This window comes from Chrysemys picta, chromosome 3, assembly GCF_011386835.1.
Source record: "Chrysemys picta bellii isolate R12L10 chromosome 3, ASM1138683v2, whole genome shotgun sequence".
Classification (NCBI taxonomy): Eukaryota; Metazoa; Chordata; order Testudines; family Emydidae; genus Chrysemys; species Chrysemys picta.
In genome coordinates this window covers 45,941,687-45,965,681 of record NC_088793.1, presented here as the reverse complement: position 1 = coordinate 45,965,681, position 23,995 = coordinate 45,941,687, and the positions used below count along the sequence as shown (strand labels likewise).

General features: G+C 43.8%; 1 protein-coding gene across 2 annotated transcripts in view; it reads left to right on the top strand.

Moving 5' to 3' along the window:
- Positions 1-15,395: 15,395 nt before the first annotated feature.
- The window catches only part of CSMD1 (CUB and Sushi multiple domains 1), a 1,932,406-nt gene continuing 1,923,806 nt past the window's right edge, over positions 15,396-23,995 (top strand). Inside the window, exon 1 of one of the 2 annotated variants that reach the window (XM_008163737.4) lies at positions 15,396-16,308. In XM_008163737.4, the coding sequence (XP_008161959.2) occupies positions 16,242-16,308 (67 nt within the window). In that variant the 5' untranslated portion in view covers positions 15,396-16,241. The remainder of the gene's footprint in view (positions 16,309-23,995) is intronic. The other variant, XM_005289701.5, reaches the window with a different exon arrangement.

The following is a 23,995-nucleotide window of genomic DNA, read 5'->3' as shown; positions in this document are numbered from 1 at the left end:
CCTTAACTACTTGCTCCATTATCTTCCCTGGCACAGAAGTTAAACTAACTGGTCTGTAGTTTCCTGGGTTGTTTTTATTTCCCTTTTTATAGATGGGCACTATATTTGCCCTTTTCCAGTCTTCTGGAATCTCTCCCGTCTCCCATGATTTTCCAAAGATAATAGCTAGAGCAAGGGTAGGCAACCTATGGCAGCACACGAGCTGCTGAAGGCAGCACACGAGCTGATTTTCAGTGGCACTCACCCTGCCCGGGTCCTGGCCACCGGTCCGGGGGGCTCTGCATTTTAATTTAATTTTAAATAAAGCTTCTTAAACATTTTAAAAACCTTATTTACTTTTACATACAACAATTGTTTAGTTATATATTATAGACTTATAGAAAGAGACCTTCTAAAATGTGAAAATGTATTACTGGCATGCGAAACCTTAAATTAGAGTGAATAAATGAAGACTCGGCACTCCACTTCTGAAAGGTTGCCGACCCCTGAGCTAGAGGCTCAGATACCTCCTCTATTAGCTCCTTGAGTATTCTAGGATGCATTTCATCAGGCCTTGGTGACTTGCAGATATCTAACTTTTCTAAGTGATTTTTAACTTGTTCTTTTTTTATTTTATCTGCTAAACCTACCCCCTTCCCATTAGCATTCACTATGTTAGGCATTCCTTCAGACTTCTCGGTGAAGACCGAAACAAAGTAGTCATTAAGCATCTCTGCCATTTCCAAGTTTCCTGTTACTGTTTCTCTCTCTTCTCTGAGCAGTGGGCCTACCCTGTCTTTGGTCTTCCTCTTGCTTCTAATGTATTGATAAAAAGTCTTCTTGTTTCCCTTTATTCCCGTAGCTAGTTTGAGCTCATTTTGTGCCTTTGCCTTTCTAATCTTGCCCCTGCATTCCTGTGTTGTTTGCCTATATTCATCCTTTGTAATCTGTCCTAGTTTCCATTTTTTATATGACTCCTTTTTATTTTTTAGATCATGCAAGATCTCGTGGTTAAGCCAAGGTGGCCTTTTGCCACATTTTCTATCTTTCCTAACCAGCGTAATAGCTTGCTTTTGGGCCCTTAATAGTGTCCCTTTGAAAAAGTGCCAACTCTCCTCAGTTGTTTTTCATGTCACAAGTCCTTTTATTTATATCTGTACAGATTAAGGCAATCTATTTTGAAAGCTGTATCTGATTAGCATGAATTGACCCAGTACATTCTAAGCAGTGAGAAGGAGCCTTATAATATATCAGTTCAGTTCCATGCAGTAATGCTTTCAAGTGACTCCTTTTCAAACTCTACTATGGTACTGTGAGGATGTGGTGCAGTGTGTCAAGGATCTAGTGATCTTTGACCTACTTCACAGCATCCTCAAAAAACTGTGATGTAGGCTGAAACTGAGATGCCTGGAAGGAACAATGGAATATATGCTAATTAACACACCTTGAGTCCCCCCCCCTCCCCTTTTTTTTGATATTTTGCTTCTCTAATAGTGTCTTGGAATGAAATCCCCAAAATGCCAAGAACAAAATGCCTAGGGCAGGAGTAGTTTTGGGGTCATTTCTTTATGAAGCATACATCTATATAGTTATATTTCTTCATTAAACTAACAACAGGAATGCTTTTCTCTAGACGAGTCATAAATTAATTATTTCATTCATGTACTCACTGGATTATACCAAGATGGTACAGAAGATTCACAAGATGGAGGCTTAAGCCCTATGGGGCATACATGGTCTTCTGTGCATAGTGCTGATGGGACCTAATTTGATCAGAAAGGGAGCCATTGGAAAAATGACTATGTCATTATCTTCCCCTCTAACTCCACAGATCAGGAGCTCAGCTCCATGAGAAAAGGGGTTGAGGGGAGACTCTGGAGAAACAATAACATATGTGGCATGTTCTACTCTCAGAGCAGTGTAAGGATAGATAGCTATGTGGCAACATCTCCCCTGTAGCTATCCCATACCTGCAATACAGGAGCTTATTTGGAAGTGTGAGAACATGGGAAGGCAGAAAGAATTTGAGGAACAAGCACTCTTTGTGGCAAATTTCCCTGTTAAGGAATCTAAATTACACCAGCATCATCGGTCACTGCTGCCCTCGGTACCAGTAACTTCCCCTTATACAGGTTTTTACAACAGTAGGAGTTGTGACTGAGTGGCTGGCTGGTGAGAGTCAGCCAATGGCAGCATGGCAATAACATGAGCTGTGCCTGCGTGGGAGTGTGAATAGACCATAATTTATGGAAACTAGCTTAGTTCTCATGGATCCTTGGCTTCTCTTAGAACTGCTGCCTATGCTCCTGGGCAGTCTGCTACCAGGCCTACCTCCAAAGGTAGATGATGCAGCAGATAACAAAGGTGATACAATAATGGAGGCTGTTACTCCCTTTCTGCGTTGCTTGATGCATTAAGAGAAGCATATGGTCCTGTGATATTGCAATCCTTACAAATTAAAAATTCATGACTGATTAAAACAAGCAGAGAGACACTTAAAGCCATTATTGATTAAGTTCATGAATCAGCCCCTTCAGGAGGCCAAGCTGCCAGCCTTACTTAAACAAGCAGCAGTTTGGCCCTGCTGAAAAGCCCATTTTTGGATTTAAACATGCCAGTTACTACCATCCCAATTTTCATGAAGATAATTGAGGTTGTGGTGATAGGCCAGGCCCAACAACACTTGGCTTTTACAGATTTCTTTCTTCCCTACCTGTAAGGTGAATACTTGAGTAGGGAAATGAAATCATACTGATATCAGTGGTTGATTATCTTCCTCTAGTGACAGATGAGGAGTCTTTTAGATCTGTGAGCAGTGAGATATTGTTGACTTGTCTGTGGGTTGTTGCAGTAGTAGTATCATGGAATGATTCTTTTGTGCATTCATACCTTTCTCTTTGGGAGAAACCAGAGGTTAATGCCAGGCAAATGCTCGTTCTTTCCAAAGGATCTCACATCTGGGGGGCCCTACAGGTTCCTCCTGCTCAATGTTGGCATGAGACCATTAGAGGGGATTTTGAGATGTTTGGGAGCTACATTGTTACCAGTATTTTGATGATACTCAGCTTTATGCCATCTTTTCATTTAACCCAGATTCTAGTCTTATTACCAGGCCCTGAGCCAAAGACCACTGAAGTCAATAGGAAAGACTTCCAGTGATTTTAGGCTCCCAGTGTCTATGTCTCTCGGGAATCTGGATTAAAATGAACTGTCTCTGACTTAACACAGACAAATTAAAAACAAGGCTTATTGCTAGGCAGAAGCATTTGAAGGGGTGGTGGAGATTATATCTGCAACATCTATGGAGGTCGCATAAATGAATTTCACAACATTATTCATAGCCTTGAAATCTTATTTGTACCACCATTGCTCCTAGATCCTATCTAGCAGCACTAGTGGTCCACCATCAACCTCTGGCCAGGAGACTTCAGCTATTCCTTTCTAATGAAGAGCTTAGAACAGTCCCCTTCTTGTCTTGACTACTATAATACACTCTGTTTAGGGCTGCCCCTGTAGTCCACCTAGTGATGTTTGTAGGTGGGGAAATATTTTTGAAGAACTATCCAATATCTTGACCTTTCCAGCCATCAAGGATGTGAGACCACAGATAATTAAGGGGTTCTAAAAGCTTGGGGTCATGCTGAGCTCATAGGTATTCCTGAACATTCAGACTGACACAGTAGCAAGGAATAATTCTTTCTGTCTCATCTAAGGTCTCTTCTGAGACAAGCACTTAACTTTTGTCTCTTCCATGTTAGACTTACTCTTTTTATTTGGGGTAGAATGCAACACAAAAGAAATGGGTCCTGATCACTGCAGCTTATATTTCCAAGACCTGGAAAGTATAAATTTGGCAGTCTTCCTTTTTTGATTCTTTAGAATATATTTTTGGGGGGGAAAGGGGACACAGGGGATTGTTGTTTATACTAGAAGTTTAGGGCTTGTCTATCCTGTGGTGACTAATTAAACTTATGAAACATCAAGAGACTGAAAGCTGAGCCATTGAGAGGAGAATAGATGTTTATTCAGAGTGTTTAAAACTCTGTTTTTTGCTGACACCTATTTAATTTCAATGCCCAATGAATATTTGAGACAAACTATGTTGTGATATAGTGATAGTCTATAAGTTACAGATGCCTCTTTTCTGACCTCCTGGGCCCCACTTAATCTCTACAATGTAGTCTTGCCTTCATATAGGATTTCCTCTCCCCCCCCCCAGCATTCCTTTGAAAACTGCAGCCCTAAAATAACCATTTTGCAACTGGCTGTTGCTTGCTGCATCTCCTTCTTGTCCAGCTGTTAAGTATTCATTCCTATTGTTTTCTCCCAAATTTTCCTGTCTTATTTCTTCCCATATATGTCTCTGTGAAAAAGTTATTCCTTTCAGTTAAAGGTGTGAGAATTAACAATAAGCCCCCTTTAGACTCCCAAGAAAGTTTCCCAAAACAACAGAGGACACCAGACTTGACATTCCTAACATTTAACATGCAGGAGATTTACACAAGACAAAAACAAACAAACAGAAAAGGTTTTCTTTATATATAATTAAGAAGCTAAAAAAGGGAAACCCCTTAATAAAACATGAATGCTCTGCAGGTCACCTTTAAACTACACAGATTGACACAAACTGTGTTCTCACACACACACATGCACACACACACACACACACACGGAGTGTCTATAGAAATATTGCCTCCTTTAAAACTCATAAATTTGCTCAATGTTTTGATTCCAAGGTGATAGATGCTTTAGAAAAACAATAGCTAGATTAGACAATGTGCTCTAATTAATGTGCTTCGATACTTCAGTGGCAGGTAATATAGAAATGAACAAGCTGGATTTGAATTCAGAGTCAAAGAGTTTAAGGCCAAAAGGGACCACCAGAGCACGTAGTCTGACCTCCTGTACATCACAAGCCACCAGAACCACCCAGAACTTGCACACTAAACCCAACCAAAGTTAGATCAAAATATTACAGCCCACAGGAGATTAGACTCTTATGTGTCACAGACAAAGAATAAGAGGGATCGAGGTGCACCAGTGCAATGGTAGGGAAATGATTAGGTGAGATAGACCCAGATAATCCTGGCAAATGACCCGCACTCACACACTGCAGAGAACGATGAAAAAAAACCCAAGGTCTCTGCCAATCTGACCTCTGGGTGGGAATTCCTTCCTGACCCCACATATGGCAATCAGTTAGACCCTGAGCTTGTCAGCAAGAATCAACCAGCCAAACACCTGAGAGAGAGAGACTGCTTGGTCTCTTTTTGAGCTCTGGTCCTCCCCATCCGATGTTCCAGCTCAAGACATGGCCATCGTCATAGGAAGGAGATAAAAAAATCCAGACTATACTTGGGGTGGGGGAAATCCTGATCCCCCAGGTGGCTGGCTGAAACCCTGTAGAATGAGCTATAAAAATGGAATACATAAGTTGGAAGTAAACTCCAGGGCTGCTGAACTCTGCTCCCCAACATCACAAGCAAACCTGTTGTACAATCATATTCATAATTTTTTCCAGCCCTCTCTTAGAACTAATTATGATGTTTGCTCCCAACTCCTATTAGGAGGCTATTCCAGAAGCTCACCCCTCTGATGGTTACAAATATAATTTCCAGCCTGAATTTGCTCATAGCCAGTTTATGAACATGTGTTCTTGTGCCAACGTTGTCCTTTAGCTTAAATACTTCTTCACCGTCCCAGGTATTCCCCCCTCCAAGTAATTTAAGAGAGAAATGATAGCCTCTCTCAGCTTTTTTGCTAGACTAAACAAGCCAAGCTCTCTGTCTCCTCTCATAAGATAGGTCCTCCATTCCCCTGATCATCTTAATAGCTCTTCTCTTCACCTTTTCCAGTTTGAACATGTGTGACTAGAATTGTACACAGGATTCCAAATGAGTGTCTTGTACAATGGCATTAATACTTCTCCTGCTTGAAATGCTACACGCAATACATCCTAGGATCACATGTTGCATTTTCATAGCTACATCACGTGGGGGGCTCATAGTCATCCTGTGATCAATTTACACAGCCAGATGTCTCTTTTCCTGTGTCAGCAGAAATTCTTATTAGACCCTAAGTTCATGATCATGCCCTGTGAGCTATTTAATTGCATCCCATTTCTGTTACTCCAGTCTTCGAGGTCATCCAGATCTTCCTGTATAATATTTTGATCCACTTCTGTACTGACAATACCTCCCAACTTTGCTGATGATACAAATATCCCTAGCACAATCCTCCTGCTTTTTGTGCCAAAATCATTAACAAAACTATTAAAAAAGATTGGCCCCAAGACCAATCCTTGAGGAACTCCACTAGTAACCTCCTTCCAGTCCAATAGTTCACATTTCATTACAATATGTTGCCTTTTCCCTTTTGGCCAGTTCCTTATCCATCTTACAATTCTTGTACTGATCCCCTTCTTCCTTAAATTAACTAATTTCCCATGTGGTATCATGTCAAATGCTTTACTGAAGTCCAGGTATATTAGATCTGCTGCACTTCCCTTATCTAAAAAAAAACAGTTATTTTCCCCAAAGAAGGAAACTGGATTGGTATGGCATGATCTCCCTTTGGTAAACCCATGTTGCATTGCATCCCCTTTACTGTTTACCTCCGTGAATTTAATTATTCACAATTTGTTCTACAGCCTTGCATACTACAGAGGTCAGTCTAACAGATCTGTAATTGCTGGGATCGCTCCCCCCCTTTCTTAAATATAGGTATTATGTTAGCTATTCTCTAGTTATATGATACTACTCCCAAATAGATAGCTTTATTAAAATTGTTATTATTGGACTAGCAGTCCCATGTGCCAGTTCTTTCAGTATTCTGGGATGGGAATTTTCTGGTCCCACCGCTTTGATCACATTAAGCTCTTTAAGTTTTTCTTTCACCCCAGATGTGATAATTTCCATTTCTAGACACTCATTTCCATCAGCTTCATTACCTTCATGGACATGTTCCATATTATCATCCTTACTGAAAATCACGGCAAAATATTTCATTTACTTTTTGGGCCATACCTAGATATCTCTAATCTTCTTCCCATCCACACTGCATTGTGGCCAAACCTTGTCCTTCTTCATTCTCTTTTTATTTATATAACTAAAAAAACCCCTCAATTTATTTTAATTTTCTTGGCAAGAGCTAATTCAGCTTGGCTTTTAGGAATTCTCACTTTATCCATGCATTTTCTCACCTCCATGATGTAGCTTTCTTTGCTGATCAACCCCCTTTTCCATTTCCTCTCTGCCTTACTCCTCATAACCTTACTGAGGTGGTTATTCATCCAGCTGGGTCTGGAACCTTTCCCTACAAGCTTTGTTTCCTTGCTTGGCCTGCAAATTTCACATAGTTGATTTGAAGAAATTCCAAGACACATCCACATTGAAGTCTTTGAGCTCTTCAGTCCAACAGACTTCTTTAACTAATTTCCTTAATTTCCAGAAATGTGCTGTTTTGAAATAAAAAATAATAGTTGACATCCTGGCTTTGATTATTCTTCCATTTAAATTACACTGAATCAATTACTCATGATCACTCAATCCAAGGTTATTTCCTATGACTAGCTCTTCTGAGATGTCCTACTTACCAGAACTAAGTCTAAAAATGCATCTCCTCTTGTTGGTTAGGTGACAACTTGATAAAGAAAACTGTTATCAATGCGATCCAGAAATAACTGGGCCCTACCACTATTAGTAGCATTCATTCTCCAATCTATATCTGGGAAGTTAGTCTCCCATTGTGACAAATACTTTTGGGAATTCTCTCTCTTTAAAAATATTAAAGAAATCATAGAAATTTAGGGCTGGAAGGGACCTTGAGAAGTCATTAATGCCCCTGCACCGAGGCAGGACCAAGTAAACTTAGACCAATAAGCGCAGGACCCACCAAGATAGAGGAGGAACTTTGTCACAGTATCCTAGGATGAATTTCTTCAGGCCCCACTGACTTGAATACATTTAACTTATCTAAATATTCTTTATTCTGTTCTTTTCCTATTCTGTCTTGTGCCCCCTTGTTGTTAATATTAATTGTGTTGAGTATCTGGTCACCATTAACTCTTTTAGTGAAGACTGAAGCAACATAGGCAGCCATCTTGATGCCCTCCATTACTAGCTCTCCTGCCACACTAAGTAGAGGACCTATACTTTCCTTTGTCTTTCTCTTGGTTCTAGTGTACTTAAATAACCTCATCTTATTGCCTTTGATGTTCCTTGCTAGTTAGACTACGGCACAAAATGAGTTATTTCTGATTTTTTTCCCTACATTCTTGTGCCATTCTTTTGTACTCCTGCTTAGCAATTCATCCATGTTTCATCTTTTTGTAGGATTCCTTTCTGATTTTCAGGTTATTAAAGACCTTCTGCTGGAGACATATTGGCCTCTTACTATTCTTCCTATCTTTTCTTCACATCAGAATAGTTGGCAGTTGTGCATTTAATATGGTCTCTTTGAGAAACTGGCAGCTCTCTTGAACTCCTTTATCCCTTAGATTTTCTTGGATCTTACCTACCAAATCTCTAACTTTGTTGAAGTCTGCTTTTTTTAAGTTAGTTGTCCTTATTTTGCTTTTCTCACTTCTTCCTTTCCTTAGAATCATGAAACCATCATTTCATGATCATTTTCACCCAAATTGCCTTCCACCTTCAGATTTGCAAGCAATTCCTTCCTATATGTGAGAATGAAGTCTAAAATGGCTGCTCCACTTGTTAAATCCTCCATTTTCTGAAACAAAAAGTTGCCCTCAATACATTCCAAGAACATAATGAAAAGTTCGTGTTTTGCCATACTTAGGGTAACCATATTTAACAAATAAAAAAAGAGGACACTCCATGGGGCCCTGGCCCCGCCCATTTCCCACCCCAGCCCCGCCCCAACTCCGCCCTAACTCCGCTCCCTCCCACTCCCAGCCACGCGAAAAGGGCTGCCCGAGCGCTACCGGCTTCATGGTTTGCCAGGCAGCCCCCAGACCCTGCGCCCCCGGCTGGCGCTTCCCCAGCGCAGCTGGAGCCCGGGAGGGGAAGCGCCCAGTCGGGGGCGCAGGGTCTGGAGGCTGCCCGGCAAACTGTGAAGCCGGTAGCGCTCGGGATTCGGGCAGCCCCTATGCCTCCGGACCCTACGCCCCCGGCCGGGCACTTCCTCTCCCGGGCTCCGGCGGCGCAGGGTCCGGAGGCATGGGGGCTGCCCAAAGCCCGTAGCACTTGGCTCTTAAACAGAGCCGAAGAGTCAGGGGAGGAGCAGAGCAGCTGCGGGAGGGGAAGTGCCTGGCCGGCATTTTCCCGGACATGTTTGGCTTTTTGGCAATTCCCCCCGGACGGGGGTTTGATTGCCGAAAAGCCGGACATGTCCGGAAAAAAATGGACGTATGGTAACCCTAGCCATACTACTTTTCCAACACGTGTCTGGATAGTTGAATTCCCCCATTGCTACAAGGTCTTGCGTTTTGGATATTTCTGTTTGTTCTAGAAATGCCTGATCCATCTCCTTTTCCTGATTTGGTGGTCTATAACAGTGTTTCTCGAACTGGGATCTGCAGACCCCTGAGGGGACTCCAGGGAGTCCATGGGCCCCGCTGATCAACTTCTCCCCTCCATCCCTCAACTCTTTCCCCTCCTTCCCACTGCCTCCTTCATGCCAGGGAACAGTTGTCCCCAGTGTGCAAGAAGTGCTGTGAGGGGGGAGTGGGGACCCCGGCTCCGCACAGCTCTTGGAAGAGGCCATCACTCCCTGCGGCCCTGGTTGGGGGTGTAGGGGGTCTCTGTATGCTGCCCTGGCCTGAGTGCTGACTACGCAGCTCCCATTGGCCGGGGACTGCGGCCAATGGGAGCTTCAGGGGCAGCGCCTACTGGCAGGGGCAGGGCACAGAGACCGTCTGTCCCCTCGCCTAGGAGCTGCTGTCAGAGGGATGTGCTGGTCGCTTTCAGGAGCTGTCTGAGGTAAGCGCTGCCCCTCCTCGCCCCAACCCCTTGCCCCAGCCCACAGTCCACACCCCACACTCAAACTCCCTTCCAGAGCCCGACACCTCACTCCCTCCCACACCTAAACTCCAAACCCTGCCCCAGCCCAGAACCTGCATCCTGCACACAAACTTCCTCCCAGAGGCCACACCCCCTTTTGTACCCCAACCCCCTGCCCTTGCCCAGTGAAAGTAAGTGAGGCTGGGAGACAGTGAGTGACGGATGGAGTGGGTGGCGCAGGGCCTCAGGGAAAGGGTGGGGGAAGTGCTGAGCAGGGGGGCTTGGGAGTCCCAAAATTTTTTAAATCAAAATGGTGGTCCTCGGGTTGCTAAAGTTTGAGAACCTCTGGTCTATAGTATTCCTCTACCATGATGTCATCCCTATTTTCCATCCTATTTACTTTACCCAGAGAATTTCAACTGGTCTGTCTCTCAATGTCCTTCTGGAGGTCAGAACAAGCATATATTCTTTATGTATAATGCAATACCTCCTCCCTTTTTTTCCTGCCTGTTGTTTTCTGAACAAGCTATATCCTTCTGTACCAATAGTCCAGTCAGCAATTTATCCGACCAAGTTTCTGTGATGTCAGTTAAGTCATAATTTACCTTCTATACCAATACTTCCAGTTCTGTTTTATTCCCCATACTCTTTGCATTTGTGTACCCCTACCCTAGTCTGACCTGGGGGACTATCACAAACCACCTAACTCTGTCCCAAGAGAACCTATTTTACAATCCTTTCTCAAAGTGATTTTGACGTAAGCAGAATTTTTTTCTGTTTTTGTCCATACTATCACTTTATTTTTCTTTACAGTTTACTGCTTCATTGGTGTACAGTGCTAGTCCACCACCATTACCCCATCTCTAACAGCACATACCCTTAATCCCTGTATTAGTTTCATGAGCACAATTTTACTAGTGTTTCTATAATACCTATAATATCTGATTTGACCTTCTGCACCAGTAATTCCAGTTCCTCTACTTCATTGCCCAATCTCCTTTCTTTTGTGTACAAGCATGCCCTTTGCTTCCCTTGGACCTCACTGACTAGTGTAAGGTGGTACAGCTTTCCAATACTTCACCCAAGACTCACTCCAGAATCTCAACTTTAATTTCAAAAGTAAGTCTTTGGTCTTTCTGATTGTGAAGCAACATTCAAAAGTAATTATTGTGACCAGTTGGAGATTCTGTCTGTATGACTTCTGAATTTTGGATTTTATGAAATTATATTATTAAATTACTGCATCATGGAAAGCCTATATGTGTGTGGATCCCCCTTGAGATAGCAGGGCTGTATCATGTCCCTGGCCTGACAGAGACAATGGTGAATGATCAGCACTCGATGATCAGCTAGTCAAAGTAAAAGACCTTGGGATAACTGGTTTCCTGTAGCAAGGAGAAGATGCTTCCTCCCTTTGTCTGAAGGGAGCATGGTTCAGAAGTAATGGAAAATTATCAAAAGGCAGAACAGAAGAAGCAGGTGCCTGAGCCAAGCCAAGCCATGCCCATGTCAGAAAACACAAATTACCATATTTTGAACATCTGCATCATCTACTATGAGCAGCATCTCATTCTGGCTTCTAAAGTGAGCAGAGCTTGGAAGAGTACTTTGTTTTCATTTAGATTCCCTTATTGTACATGAAAAGACCACAGGCCTTATTCACGACTTTAGAACTGTTCAGGCACCATGATCAAATGAAAGAAAAAGTAAGAGTCGTTGTGGCCCAGTGGATAAGGCATATGCCTGTGTAATGGAGTTCAACTCACCACTGTGGTGCCTCCTGCTGGCTGTCCTGAGAATTAGCCTAGCTCACCAGTGTGCCCTTGTCTGGTGACATCTTTCTGCCATCACTTCTGCTCCAGGTCCCATGTCACCCCAAGGACCACGGCATCCTCTTCAGGACACAGCCCTCCGGCTGTGTCACAGTCTGTTCTCCCCACTTCTGGGGGAACCATAGTCCATTTTCCAGCCATGTGGCAAATGGGGGTGGGAAGGGGACCCAGGCCCACCCACTACTCTGGGTCCTGGCCCAGGGACCCTATAGATGGCAGCCACATGCTGCATCCTCTCTAACCCCACAGTCTACTTCCCTGGACCACTTCTCCGTAGCCCCAGCACCTTCTCCACCCTTGTCTCAGGGCCCCAGCATGTCAGCAGCCGACCGGGTTCTATTAATCCTTTATGGGCTAGTGTGGGGCAGATGCCCCATCACAGCCTGTTAGTAAGAGAACTGGGTTCTGTTCATAATTTTGCTACTGACTTGCTGTATAACCATGAACATTAACTACTTTCTGACTTATTTTTTCTCATCTTTAAAGTAAGAGTAATGCTACTTTGATCCCCCCAAAACCTCTTACTGCCAACTGTCAAAGAGGTGCAAAGTGGTACAGGTGTCTCTTGATTCTGGTATGTTTATTCTGGCTGACCAAAGAATGTGATGTGAAGTCTCAAATAAAAGCCAGTGTCACACTGGTCATCAATATCATTATGATATGTATGTACAGGTACTATGTAAGGAGTTATCTGTATCAGCAAATTATGTTCTTAAGTATGCAAATTAAAAGCAGGTCATCAAAAGGTGCCATACCTCCGTCTGGAGGAACCAGAGTATCGCTGTTGGATGTAAATTAAGCACTCTAAGCTAACAGGATTAATGGCTACATGCAAAGTCAAATGTCAGTGAAGAGATGTGAAATCAACAGGAAAGGAGCACACGGGGGGGGGGGGGGGGGCAAAAAAAAAAAAAAAAGCCCTGGGCCTTATCCTCTCTGCATAGTACCTAGGAAGTGAATTCATGAAAGCAGAGTCTGTGCCAACCTTGACTGAAAACACTGAAGAGAACTTTGGGTGAGATAAACTTCTTTAACCAGGAGCTTAACCAGTTAGTTATGTTTAGTCTCTAGAAAGTGTATTATGATTTTGCTTTATATATAACCATTTGTTTCCACTCTACTCACTCACTACCACCTGAATTTCCAGTCTTTGATAATAAATGTATTTTTGTTTTCACTAGAAATATTTCTCAGTGCTGAGGTATTAAAAGCAAAGTGCTGGTCCTGAGTTGAATCTTACAAGCTGGTGTGTACTGTTCTTTTGGGACTAGCAGGCCTGGTAACTCTGTGAGTGTTCAGTGGATAAGGAGCTGGACACTTCAAGGAATACTCTGAGTATTCAGTGTGCTTATCACTACCTGCGCAGAGAGCAAGGTCTGTGGAGGCCAGGAAGGCAATGTTTGTGCTGCTAGAGGCTGGTAGTTTCAGGGTGCTATTCCACAGCAGGCACAAATAAGGCTCCTTCCTTGTTAAGGGCAAGTAGAGGTAAAGTGCCTCATAACCCCAGCTACTCCCGGGGAGCACCGCAGCTCTTTACATACCTCCCTTTGTAAAGAACTCTGATATCTATGCCTGAAAGTTCTATATAAGTGCCAATAATATTTAATCCAGGGGTTCTCAAACTTCATTGTATTGAGACCCCCCCCTTTTGACAATAAAAATTACTACATGACCCCAGGAGAGGGGACCGGAGCCTGAGCCCCAGGTGTGGGGAGGCCAAAGCCGAAGCTCAAGGACTTCAAGCCCAGGCAGGGTCCTGTAATCTGCGTCCCGACGCCCAGGACTAAAGACGTCAGGTTCAGCCACAGGCGGTGGTTCCCAGTCCCCAGAAAGTCTAAGTTAGCCCTGGCGACCCCATTAACATGGGGTCATGACCCATTTTGAGGTCCCGACCCATAGTCTGAGAACTGCTGATTTAATCAATAATACAGTTAGTTTTGCTGATTTAAATAAGATTCTCAGTACTACTTAATGTTTGAATTTTAAGGGCATGGCTAGAGGAACAGTAGTGCATCACAAGTTGGGGTGTAAATCCAGCTGGCACTGAGTGTGGGTGTGGACCCTGCTATCCTGCACTGACCTTTCCATAGCGTGCTTTGATCTACCCATCACTGAAAAGGGACTAGATCAAAATCTAGTGGTGGAAAGGGCAAAAAGTTCAATGGGTTTCTCCAATAAACTTCTATTTTTAGGAAATCTGGGCCCAGAACTAGTGTGGGTTAGGAACCAGCAATCCCTATTTTAAGCTTGGTGAACATTTCTGCAGCTCACACAATGACTTCAGAATTTGGCACAGTCCATCACAATGAGTGATCTGCACGATAAATACGATGGTGGGCAGTTGAATTGCATGTCAGTAGTGAAGTGCATCAGTAGAGGAAATCTGTGTGGGGAAGTTCTCACAGTGCCTGCCTACATGCTGCCTGATTCTAGCCACTTTTAGAATCTTCTTATTGTCATGAATACAAAAATTCTTCTTAGAGGTGAGTTTCAAATACAGACTAGAATATATCTTTATTACAAAGTGTTCAGTTCTTCACATATGCATCCTAGGAGTGCAGTCATTTTTGGAGTAGAATTCAGAAATAAACATCGAAAAAATATGAAGCCATCACAAGAAATACTTACCACGAGATGGCAGTAATGTCACGTCTTTTCCTGCAGATTTTCATTGCCCTGAAATTTTTTTGGGTGAGAAACGCAACAACATTAATACATAAATACAAGCTTATTACAAAGTCAGCCTCCCCCGTTCAATACCCATTCGCCACCTCACCTCAACTTACAATGAGAAAACAACGTTGCATATTTTACCAAGAAAGAAAACTCATCATAAGTGAATAATTACAACCTTGAAATTACCTCTCTCCACGTGTGTCGTTTCATTCCTATGATCCTTTGTAATATTTTAATTACAGATATAGGTAACATCAAGCATTAATTATGTAGTTAAGCACAGTGTGTATTATTAGTGGCTATAGTGTTTTAATTCCTATTGGGTCTAAACCAAGACTTGGGGCTCTCATTTTTAAAGATATTTTCTTAATTGTAAAAAGATACTAGGTGCAAAGGTGGGGTGAGGGATGGGGGGAAGCGCACATTCATCCTAATCCTGGTAACACTACAACATATAATATGCTAAAGTTTTATTTTCATCAGCCTCTCTGAACAGCCTCCTTTTGTGTTAGGGTCATGTCTAAGAGAAGCCCTTCCTGAGTACTAGCCTGGCGTGTCTGGATTTTAAAAACGTTTTTTAATGGCAGAAATCCTTCTTGGTGACACGAGTCATTAGGAATAGGAGTGCAAAGACAGGGCACCGTTTCTCAAGGAGACTTCGGTTCTTTTAGTTCCCCTAAGAAGCTCAGTTTGTTCTGATTGAAGAATTTGGAATGAACTATTGGAGCACATAACAGGTCAGAAATTCTTCCTTTTCCAAAGCTAGCTTGGGGCTAGAGCTACCAGGGATTTCCTCCTCCTCCTTCCCTCTTCCCCCCCTCCCCAGCTTTGGAAACTACATAGCGATTACAAATCGCGGAGGCGCCCTAGCGAGGGAGCGTGGAAGAGGCACTTGAGAAGATTGATCTAAGAGCAGGACCTCATGCAAATAGGGTGGTTCATTTCGTAACCAAGTGTTGTGCAACACAGGGCATTGTTCGCCCTTCTCTTGGCATCTGTGCGAGCTAATTGCGTGCAGTGAAGGCCAGGGGCACTGACAGCAAGTAGGAGCCAAGAGGGTGTAGGAAGGAAGTCTTTGCCTTCATGGGACGCTTCAAGTGTCGCTCACGTTGCCTCGCCTTGCTGTCCCCTCCGCGTGTGAGTGCCTGAGACAGAGTAACCCCGATGCTATGGCAAAGGCGCCTGGTTCTTGAGCGGGGAGGCTGCCGGGCGAGTGTGGGTGCCTGCACGCTGCAGCCAGGAGGCTGCCCACTTGGGTTGGTGTGTGTTGGCTGTGCAGCTCCAGCCAGTCTCCTTCCCCTCTCTGTGGGAAGTGATGGTTGAGTCCAGCAGCAGTAGCAGCAGCTCCTTGTGTCGCTAGCAGCCCGTCTGCTGCGCTCTCGATCCCTCCCTCTCTCCTCCTCCTCCTCCTCCTCACACTCGCTGGATCGCTCTCCGCCTGCTGCCTCTTCTCTCTTGCCTCCCTGCTTCTCTCGATGCCTCTTTGCCTGGGTCTCTGCTTGTTTTTCCTCCCTCTTGGACCGGCCAGCCCGCAACCAGGCTCTAAGCATCTCAGCCCTGCAGTGGCTCAGGACTTGATGCTATGAGAAGAGCGAAGCGAGCCGAGCGACCAGTCCTGCAGGAGGCGTCGGATGCTGCGCTGCTCTCGGGACCTGGATCTTTCCCCTCTTCCTCTCTTTGCCCTTTGGTGATTATTTGGCACTGTCCTTAGTCCCACTGCTCCTCGGAGGAGACGGTCACAGCCGAGAAGAGCCGCCGGGGCTGTGTGTGGGTGTGTGGAATAACTGCAGACATGACTGCGTGGAGGAAATTCAAGTCTCTGCTGTTTTTCTGCGCGGGGCTCCTCACTGCAGCTCAGGGTAAGATTTGGGTTTCTTGCAATCAGGGTCTGTATTTGTGCTCAGGAAGGAGCTGACTGGGGATCGGGGCGATTATTTCATCCCAACTCTCCGCTCCCCACCGGCGAGTTCCCCATCACTGATTTCTGTTCAACGCAATTACAGGCATTCGGCTTCCCAAGCCATCCCTCCCCCCTTTCCCTTATCCTCTCTCTCCCATGTGGACTTCTCCGGGCTTTGGGGTCAGAGCCAGCCCGATGGCTCCTGACAAGCATTCGGGGGAAAGCGGCAAGCAGGAGCCGGACCCCAACTGCTCTCTGCCCGCTGTGGTGCTCCAAGAGGAGCTGTGCGCATAGGATGCGGAGGGGAGTTTGCGAACAGTTCCCCGCTGCACACGGCTGTGCGGTACTTACCAGCGTGCTGTGGACAGCACCTGGGCGGGCAAGTTTGTTTCTCCCCTCCCTTCCCTGGATTTAAATATACCTCCCCACTCCTGACACCGCGATCCGGCTCCCTGCTCCCGCGGCTGGGCGAGCGGGTGTCTGCGGGGAGTCGCCCCCGCTTTCGCTATGGTCGGACTTCGTCTCTTGTAAGTTCCCAGGAGTGGCCTAGCTGGGGAAGTAGCGGAAAGAAGGAAAGCTGGGTCCGGCTTCTCTAAAGCCCTCCCTGCTCTCCTCTCCTCTCCTCTGCGGGGATGAAGGGAGCTCTGTGATGCCCAGCACATCAAATGCACAGTGCTCCCCACCTGAGCAGCTTGGCTTTCGCCTGGGAATGAGTTAGTTGACGGGGGAGGGGCTTCAGAACGGGGTTTCACAACTTCAGGGCTGGCCTCAGCCCCAACACTTGTCTGGAGACAACAACTTCCCCATTATTCGCTTCGTCTCTTGTTAGCCGGGTCCTTTAAAGTGCTGCGCTGGGGGGTGGGGAGGGAGGATGCTCACCTCACAGCAAGGTACCTGTCCCTGTTTCCTAGTTCACCTGCTCGGAGCTGTTTTCTCTATATGCATCCTGTCCTCCGGGGGGGGGGGGGTCGGTTTATTTTGTCATCTGCACAGCGCGTGGGAGGTGGGGGCAGGGTCCCTTCCTCCTCCCAAATTTTCAAAATGTTTCTTAAAAATAAATAGTTGATTCCGTCTAATTTTACTCCCATTTTCTGCCTCCTTCTGCTGCTCCCCAGTTGTTGTTGTTTGTTGGGGGTATTTTTTGGGTGGGTGACTGAAAATAGGGAAGGAGAGAAAGAAAGCGAAACGCCAAACTCCAAAGTGAGGAGGAGTTTTAGTTCCCCGTTCCCTGTCTTGCCCTCTCCTTTGGGCCCCTCGTCTTGGGGGTCACTGCTACACGGGGCGGCATTGCAGAGTGCCCTTTGTTTTTAGTATGTTCCTGGGGTAGCTTTGGTCCGCAGCAGCGGTTCGGAGAGGGGTGCGAGGCAGTAGGTGTATCGTTGGTTCTGATCCACTTTGAGCTGGGCAAAGGAACCGACGGATCAGCAATAAGACACGTCTGGTCCCTAAACCCCCGAGGATCCTGCCTCAGCCCAAATCCTGGGACTGCCCCGGGTGACAGGGCAACATCGGGTCACTAGGCTATCTCCGATCTCCTTTTACTGGTAGGGAATAGAGAACAGAGAAGCACAAACATCGGATTGATTTGGTGGTGGTGGTGCTGAAAGGGCAGCTCCTTAAATGGGAGTTGTCCTTGGTGCAATACATTGTGCACTCCAGTCCCAGGAAAGCAAAAAATCTGTTATGTATAATCACCTGTCCAGACGTCCGGCGTCCCCAGCCCCCACCTGCCTCCCCCCTTTCTGCCGGCTGATCGTTTCCCCCTGGCAGGGGCTATTTGCTTCCCCCCCTTTCGGTTCCTGATCCTTCCCCAATTAACCTACGCTTTGCACTGCCCTGCGGCTGTTTAATAATCCTCACACGTGCCTGGCACTTCAACCCCTGCCTCTGGATTGGGTGGGTTTGGGGAATAATGATACAAAGCCGGATCCGCTGGCACGTCGCGCTGGGTCTAGGAGGCGGGGGTGATAACAGCTGCCTGGGTCCAGCAGCGCCGCCAGCTCCAGAAGTTCGGGGCTGGGGGGAGGGAGGGATAGGCTAGGTCAGGAACTGACACCCAATGGCAATTCCCAATTCCACCCCTGCCCCAGCCCACCCCACCGGACGGAGCAAGGCCAATAATCTGTCCCCTGACCGGGCCTCAGGGGTGGAATGGGGCGAGTTGCAATCAATGCTACTATTGTCTCGGCTCTCTTGGAGGACTTAGACCCGCTCCTCATTTATAACATACACTGTAGCTGGTTCTGGCGTTTGACATTTAAGTGTTTCTTTGCACGGCTGACAGCACATATGAAAAGCTGGAGGCTGGATCTTGGTTATCCAGCGCCGATCCGACGTGGTTTGGTTACATACAAAGAGCTTGGCCAGGCACATTTGGGCACTACCTCTGATGCTGGGCTGCAGAATATAATTATACCTGGCTTAATATGGAGTAGGAACGCACCCACTTAAAGGCTGCAACCTGACTTAATATTGAAGCCAAACAACAGGTAGAAGAGGAAACAGCAGGGATATTTGACATGATTCTTTCCCATTAAGGACCCTAGGCAGTTGCGTACAGGTATCTATATTTAGTAAAAGTTAAACCTAAGGCTGGAATTAGATTTACAGAGTAAAAAGAGCGAGATAATTCATTGCTTAGTAATATGAACAGCCTTTGCTTCCAGAAGCCCATAAAATCTTAATGAATAGATCCCAGGAACTCTTTATTTTAGCTGTCCAATGGCGGTGAATTAATTTGCTGTTCATTGTACTAGGGATTCTCTTGGGTTTGATATGTAAAGCTCCAAAGTGCTGCATTTTTCTGTAGGTGTTGCCTTGCACGTAGTTTTCCATTTATCCAGCTGTAAATGAGAGCTCGTCTACCTCCTGCATTGGTCTTTAACAGTAGCATTATGAAATGTAATTCAGACACTCTGCTGCTGTACAATTGGCTACAACTTTTCAAAGGTAAAAAGCAAGGACTGACTGTAGGTAAAGAAGTGCGCACATTTTCCCTTAATGTAGTAAGTAGACTTAGAAACATTGCTTTGACTTCTATTTAGCTGCTACCATTCTGTTATACTGATGGATGTGAGTATTTTGCAAAACAGGTAAAGTTTTTCTCCTTTATATGCTATAGAGAGACAGACATGGAGTCATTTAAAAATATCACTCCTTCAGAAACTACCGGAGAAAAGAATACCTCACAAGGCAAACAACAGCAGTACTCAGCTCTGTAGGGGAAGGTGGCTTGTTTATCATAATCATTTGTTCATTTTGATACGCTACATCTCAGCCAAAAACCTCCAGGAGTCTGTTAGTTTCTTTGAATCTTGCAAAAACACAGCAGCATTCCCCGCCCCCACCCCTTTAAAAAAGATGAGAAACATCTACTATTAGGAAAGTAAAGCAGAAGATTTAAATTACTGTGAGATTAAAATTTCTTCAGGCTAGAAGGTTAACATAATCTCTCTACTGGTGGAATCTTTATTCTTTGGTGTCTCTAGTTACTTTTATAGAAGACAACATAGGGGAATGCATTGATGAAATGTTTTATACTGGGTACAATACATGTTTTCAAATATTTTCAAGATCAGTTACTGTCCTTTTTCAGATCACTTTGGCAATGAAAGAGAAAGTACGCCACTTAATTGTCTCAAACAGAATGTTCATAAACAAGTTTTATTTTATATTACAACCTCAGAGGTATAGTTCATGTAAATCAAAAAGAGAGAAGGAAAGAGATTTCTGTGTTTAAATCATATCCAGTCTGGGAAAGCACTCACACATCTACAGGTTAAAGATCTTGTTTTAAAAAAAAGCAACCCTGCATTTTATGTACTCTCTGTTTGCTGTGGCCACTTTGTCAAATAATTACTATGACTACAACACCTATAAGTTTCCACTATGTTTAAGGCCTGCTCAGTATATTGAGTTGAGAACGTTTCTCTCTTAAAGTCATGTATTTTCTCTATCTGCAGAGCAATGTTTCTCAAACTGTGAAGATGGTGTCCCTAGAGAGGCTCCTATTTCCTCCAGAGGAAGCTCAAACAAGCAAGGAGAAAATGAGTTAAACCGGATTATTTTTTTATTTTTTTTTATTTTTGCACTTAGGACCAGAGCCAAGTATTGGATGTTCAGAAGTGAGTGATAAGTACTCAATGGACAATCCCTTTTCTGCTCAGTCTGAAGTGGGAATGGCCTAACAAGAAACAAAAATGAGCAGGCAGTTCTGTCCCCAGCATTAAAATATGCTGTCCTAATGTACCAGTGTATTCACTTTTAATAAATTATCTCCTCATTTTAAAAATACACCTTTACATTAGGAAAGACCCATATTTCTGGTTTTACACTAGAGTAAAAATATTAGGTAACATCTGAGAAAACTACACCGTAGAAATTATGAGTTCACCAGAGATCCCAAGAACACAGCCACCTTCTAGTTTTATCCCTCCTATTAAAGACAGTCCAAAAGAAGATACAGTAGTGTGCTAATATGAGGCCCTGACGATGGTGTACAAGAGCCCAGTTGTGTGAGATGTACAATGACCTCAGGGCTCACTAAAATCGAAATGGGTGTTGAAGCACCTTCTGAGATAGACTGAAAGCACCGGAAATATTCTCTGGGCTAGTTTCAGTGCTTAGTTTTGCACTAGACATTTATGCGCTTTCATACATATGTATGATTTAGACTAAAGCTTGAGAGTATTATGTGGGTTTTTTGTTTGTTTTGTTTTTCTGCTAAGTGTTCCTCCTATACAAATTTGGGGCCTGAGTCTTGATCTTATTTGTACTGGTTGTAGAGCAGCGTAATGATATATTTATTTAGGTTGGGATTTTCAAAGAAGCTTAAGGAAGTTAGGGTCCAGATACCTTTGAAATTGAAACTTTGATCCCACTGAATACAAGTGTGTAAATCTCAAGGTACAGAAACCAACACATTAATGGTTTGCTGTACTGCGGGTCCTATCTGGGAAGTGACTGAGAACCCTTATTGACTATTAATTTGAAAACTTACAAGTCCAGTCTTTTGTACACCATCATTTGACCTTCACATTAATACCTTGTTCCAGAGTAATCCACTGCTTAAGGTGTGGTACTGTAAAATCAAATATTACTGTGAGTTCAAAGCCATGAAGTAACTGGGATCTTTACATCTCTGGTCCCTGAGGTCCAGTCTCCATTTAAAAACTATGTTGGTAGGGGTGTGATTTCTTTTGCCGACATCATTATGCCAGTAAAAGCCCTAGTGTGGATGCGGTTATATCAGTAGATCTTATTTTGATTGGCTGAATCACTGTAAGCTATAAGCACTTTTATGCATTATAATTGTGTCTATAGAAGGAGGCCTTTGCCATTTTAATTATGCTAACATCTTTAAAGCAGCAAAACTTTTAAGTTTAGACAAGGCCTGTAGTGTAGTTGAGTGGCATTACTATAAAGGTATCCTAGTGTAATTGCAATAAGATTATGGCTCTTCTGGAATCACATCAACATGGCTGCAAAATTAAGACTATAGTATTATGCTGTTTCCCCCCCCTCCCCATTTCTGCAATGAACAAAGAATGAGTGATATGGAAGTGCCCCGTATGGATGTATGAATTGCTTATTTTACTGAGATACTTTACTTTTCTACATCAGCTGCAATTTCCTTTCCAATGGTTCTCAAACTTCCTTTTTCGCGGACCACTTGAAAATTGCCGAGGGTCTCGGCGGACCACTTAATGATCTTTCCAAATGTTGTTTGTTCCATTAGCTAACTATTGTCAAGTGCTTTGGATAAAAGTGCTATATAATAATAATGATATAATAATTATAATAATAATAATTACAATTTTTTTGCTCTACAAATAAAAACACACAACTCATATTTTAATATCAGTAGTCCTCACCTTTCTAACGTGACAGATGTGCCCTCTCTCCCCTTCGCAGCAGCCCCCAAGGAAAAGAGGGGGGTCTCTCCCCTGCCACAGCAGCCACAGCCCTGGAGCTGGGGAAAGTCGCCTCTTTCTCTGGCTGCTGCAGCCCTGCACATCCCAAATTCCTCCTGCCTCCTCTTCTCACCCCACTGTCCCCTCCCACCTACCCTCTTCCCCCCACTCCCCAAGGCCACCACCTCACCTTACATGTATGTCTTCTCCAGGGTCCAGGCACCTAATTAGTGGAGCCATGCCTGTGCAGCTCCACTAATTAGGTGGGTGGCCCTTCATTCTGTCATGTGCAGCCACCCAGGCACGCACCTTGGAGGGAACTATCCACGGACCACCTGAATGGAGCTCTTGGAACACTGGTGGTCCATGGACCACAGTTTGAGAACCTTTGCTTTACACCATTTTGATCAACCAGTAACTTTTGAACTAGGGACAAATACCCTCAGTGCCTGAGGAAAACTGAGGTCTTGCTTTGTCCTCATATCTTTATTCTAGATGGATGAAAGATTCCAGTAAACCACACAACATTTCTTCCATATTTCAGAAAATCAACATTAGCTTGGTTATAAACATTAATTAATGCTTAAACAAACTACTTGGATTAGTGCCAGTGTTATATTGATATACAAAGGCAATATTTATCAGTTGTTTACATTTAGGAATTTAATTGTAAAAGAAGAAACACACATGCACAGAGACCTCTTACAAGAGAAATACTACATTGTATTGTTATTAAAGAGTGATACCATTCTTCAGAGCATACATATTTTTCTCCAAGATCATATGCAGTTGAAAAACTGTAAACCACAACAGTTTCCCATCATTTTTAACTGGAGGGACCATTCAGTTAAAAAGTAGAGCAAGATTTAATTAGTCTCATATTTCTGATGATTAACCAGATGCCTCTTGATTAATCAGAGTATTGTCAATAGTTCACTTTCAGTGAAAGATAAGCAAAAACAAACAAACAAACAACCCCCCACCCCGATTTCTTGCAATTTTAGTAATGCTCTAATTTCAGGTATAAAAATTAATTGCAAGTTGTTACAGCTTCACAGTTGTTAAATTATGCATTTTTAATTACCGATTAGCTATGCAATAGCTATTTCCATCTTTATATAACTTAACATTTAGAGATATTTTTTAGTAAAGCAACATAACTTATTATAATTTTGAGGGTCCAATACTGCTGTAATTGATGTCAATAGGAGTTTTTCTATTGATTTCAACAGTAGCTGGATGGGGCCCATGGTGAATAAGGCTGAGAAAAGATTGTGACTTTGTGATGGAAGACCCTTTTTCTCAGGTGAACTTTGAGTCACTGGGGCCCTCTGTCAGGATTTACACTGGTGTAAAACAGCATGAACTTGCAGTGAATCTGGGTCATTGATCTTGGCAGCATTAATAGGCTCATATATTTACGAAGGTAATCTGTTCTTGAACAAATTATCCAATATACAAAACAGATATAGAATTTTACTCAACTTCTGGTTTGCTGCTTCTCCCCTCCCCTCTTTAAGAAATTATTGTGGACAATGTGCAGAAAATGCTACCGTCATTTTAGTCTTGAAATGTTTTATGTCTCTTCGACAGTATCCCAGGGATACTGAAGTACGGGATCATGCTCCACAATCATGTCTCTTTTGTACAGTGGTATTCTGGAAAAAAATTGTTTGCTAAATTGCAGCTCATACAGTGTTGAGCATGATGAATAATACTTTGCAAAGCCCACAG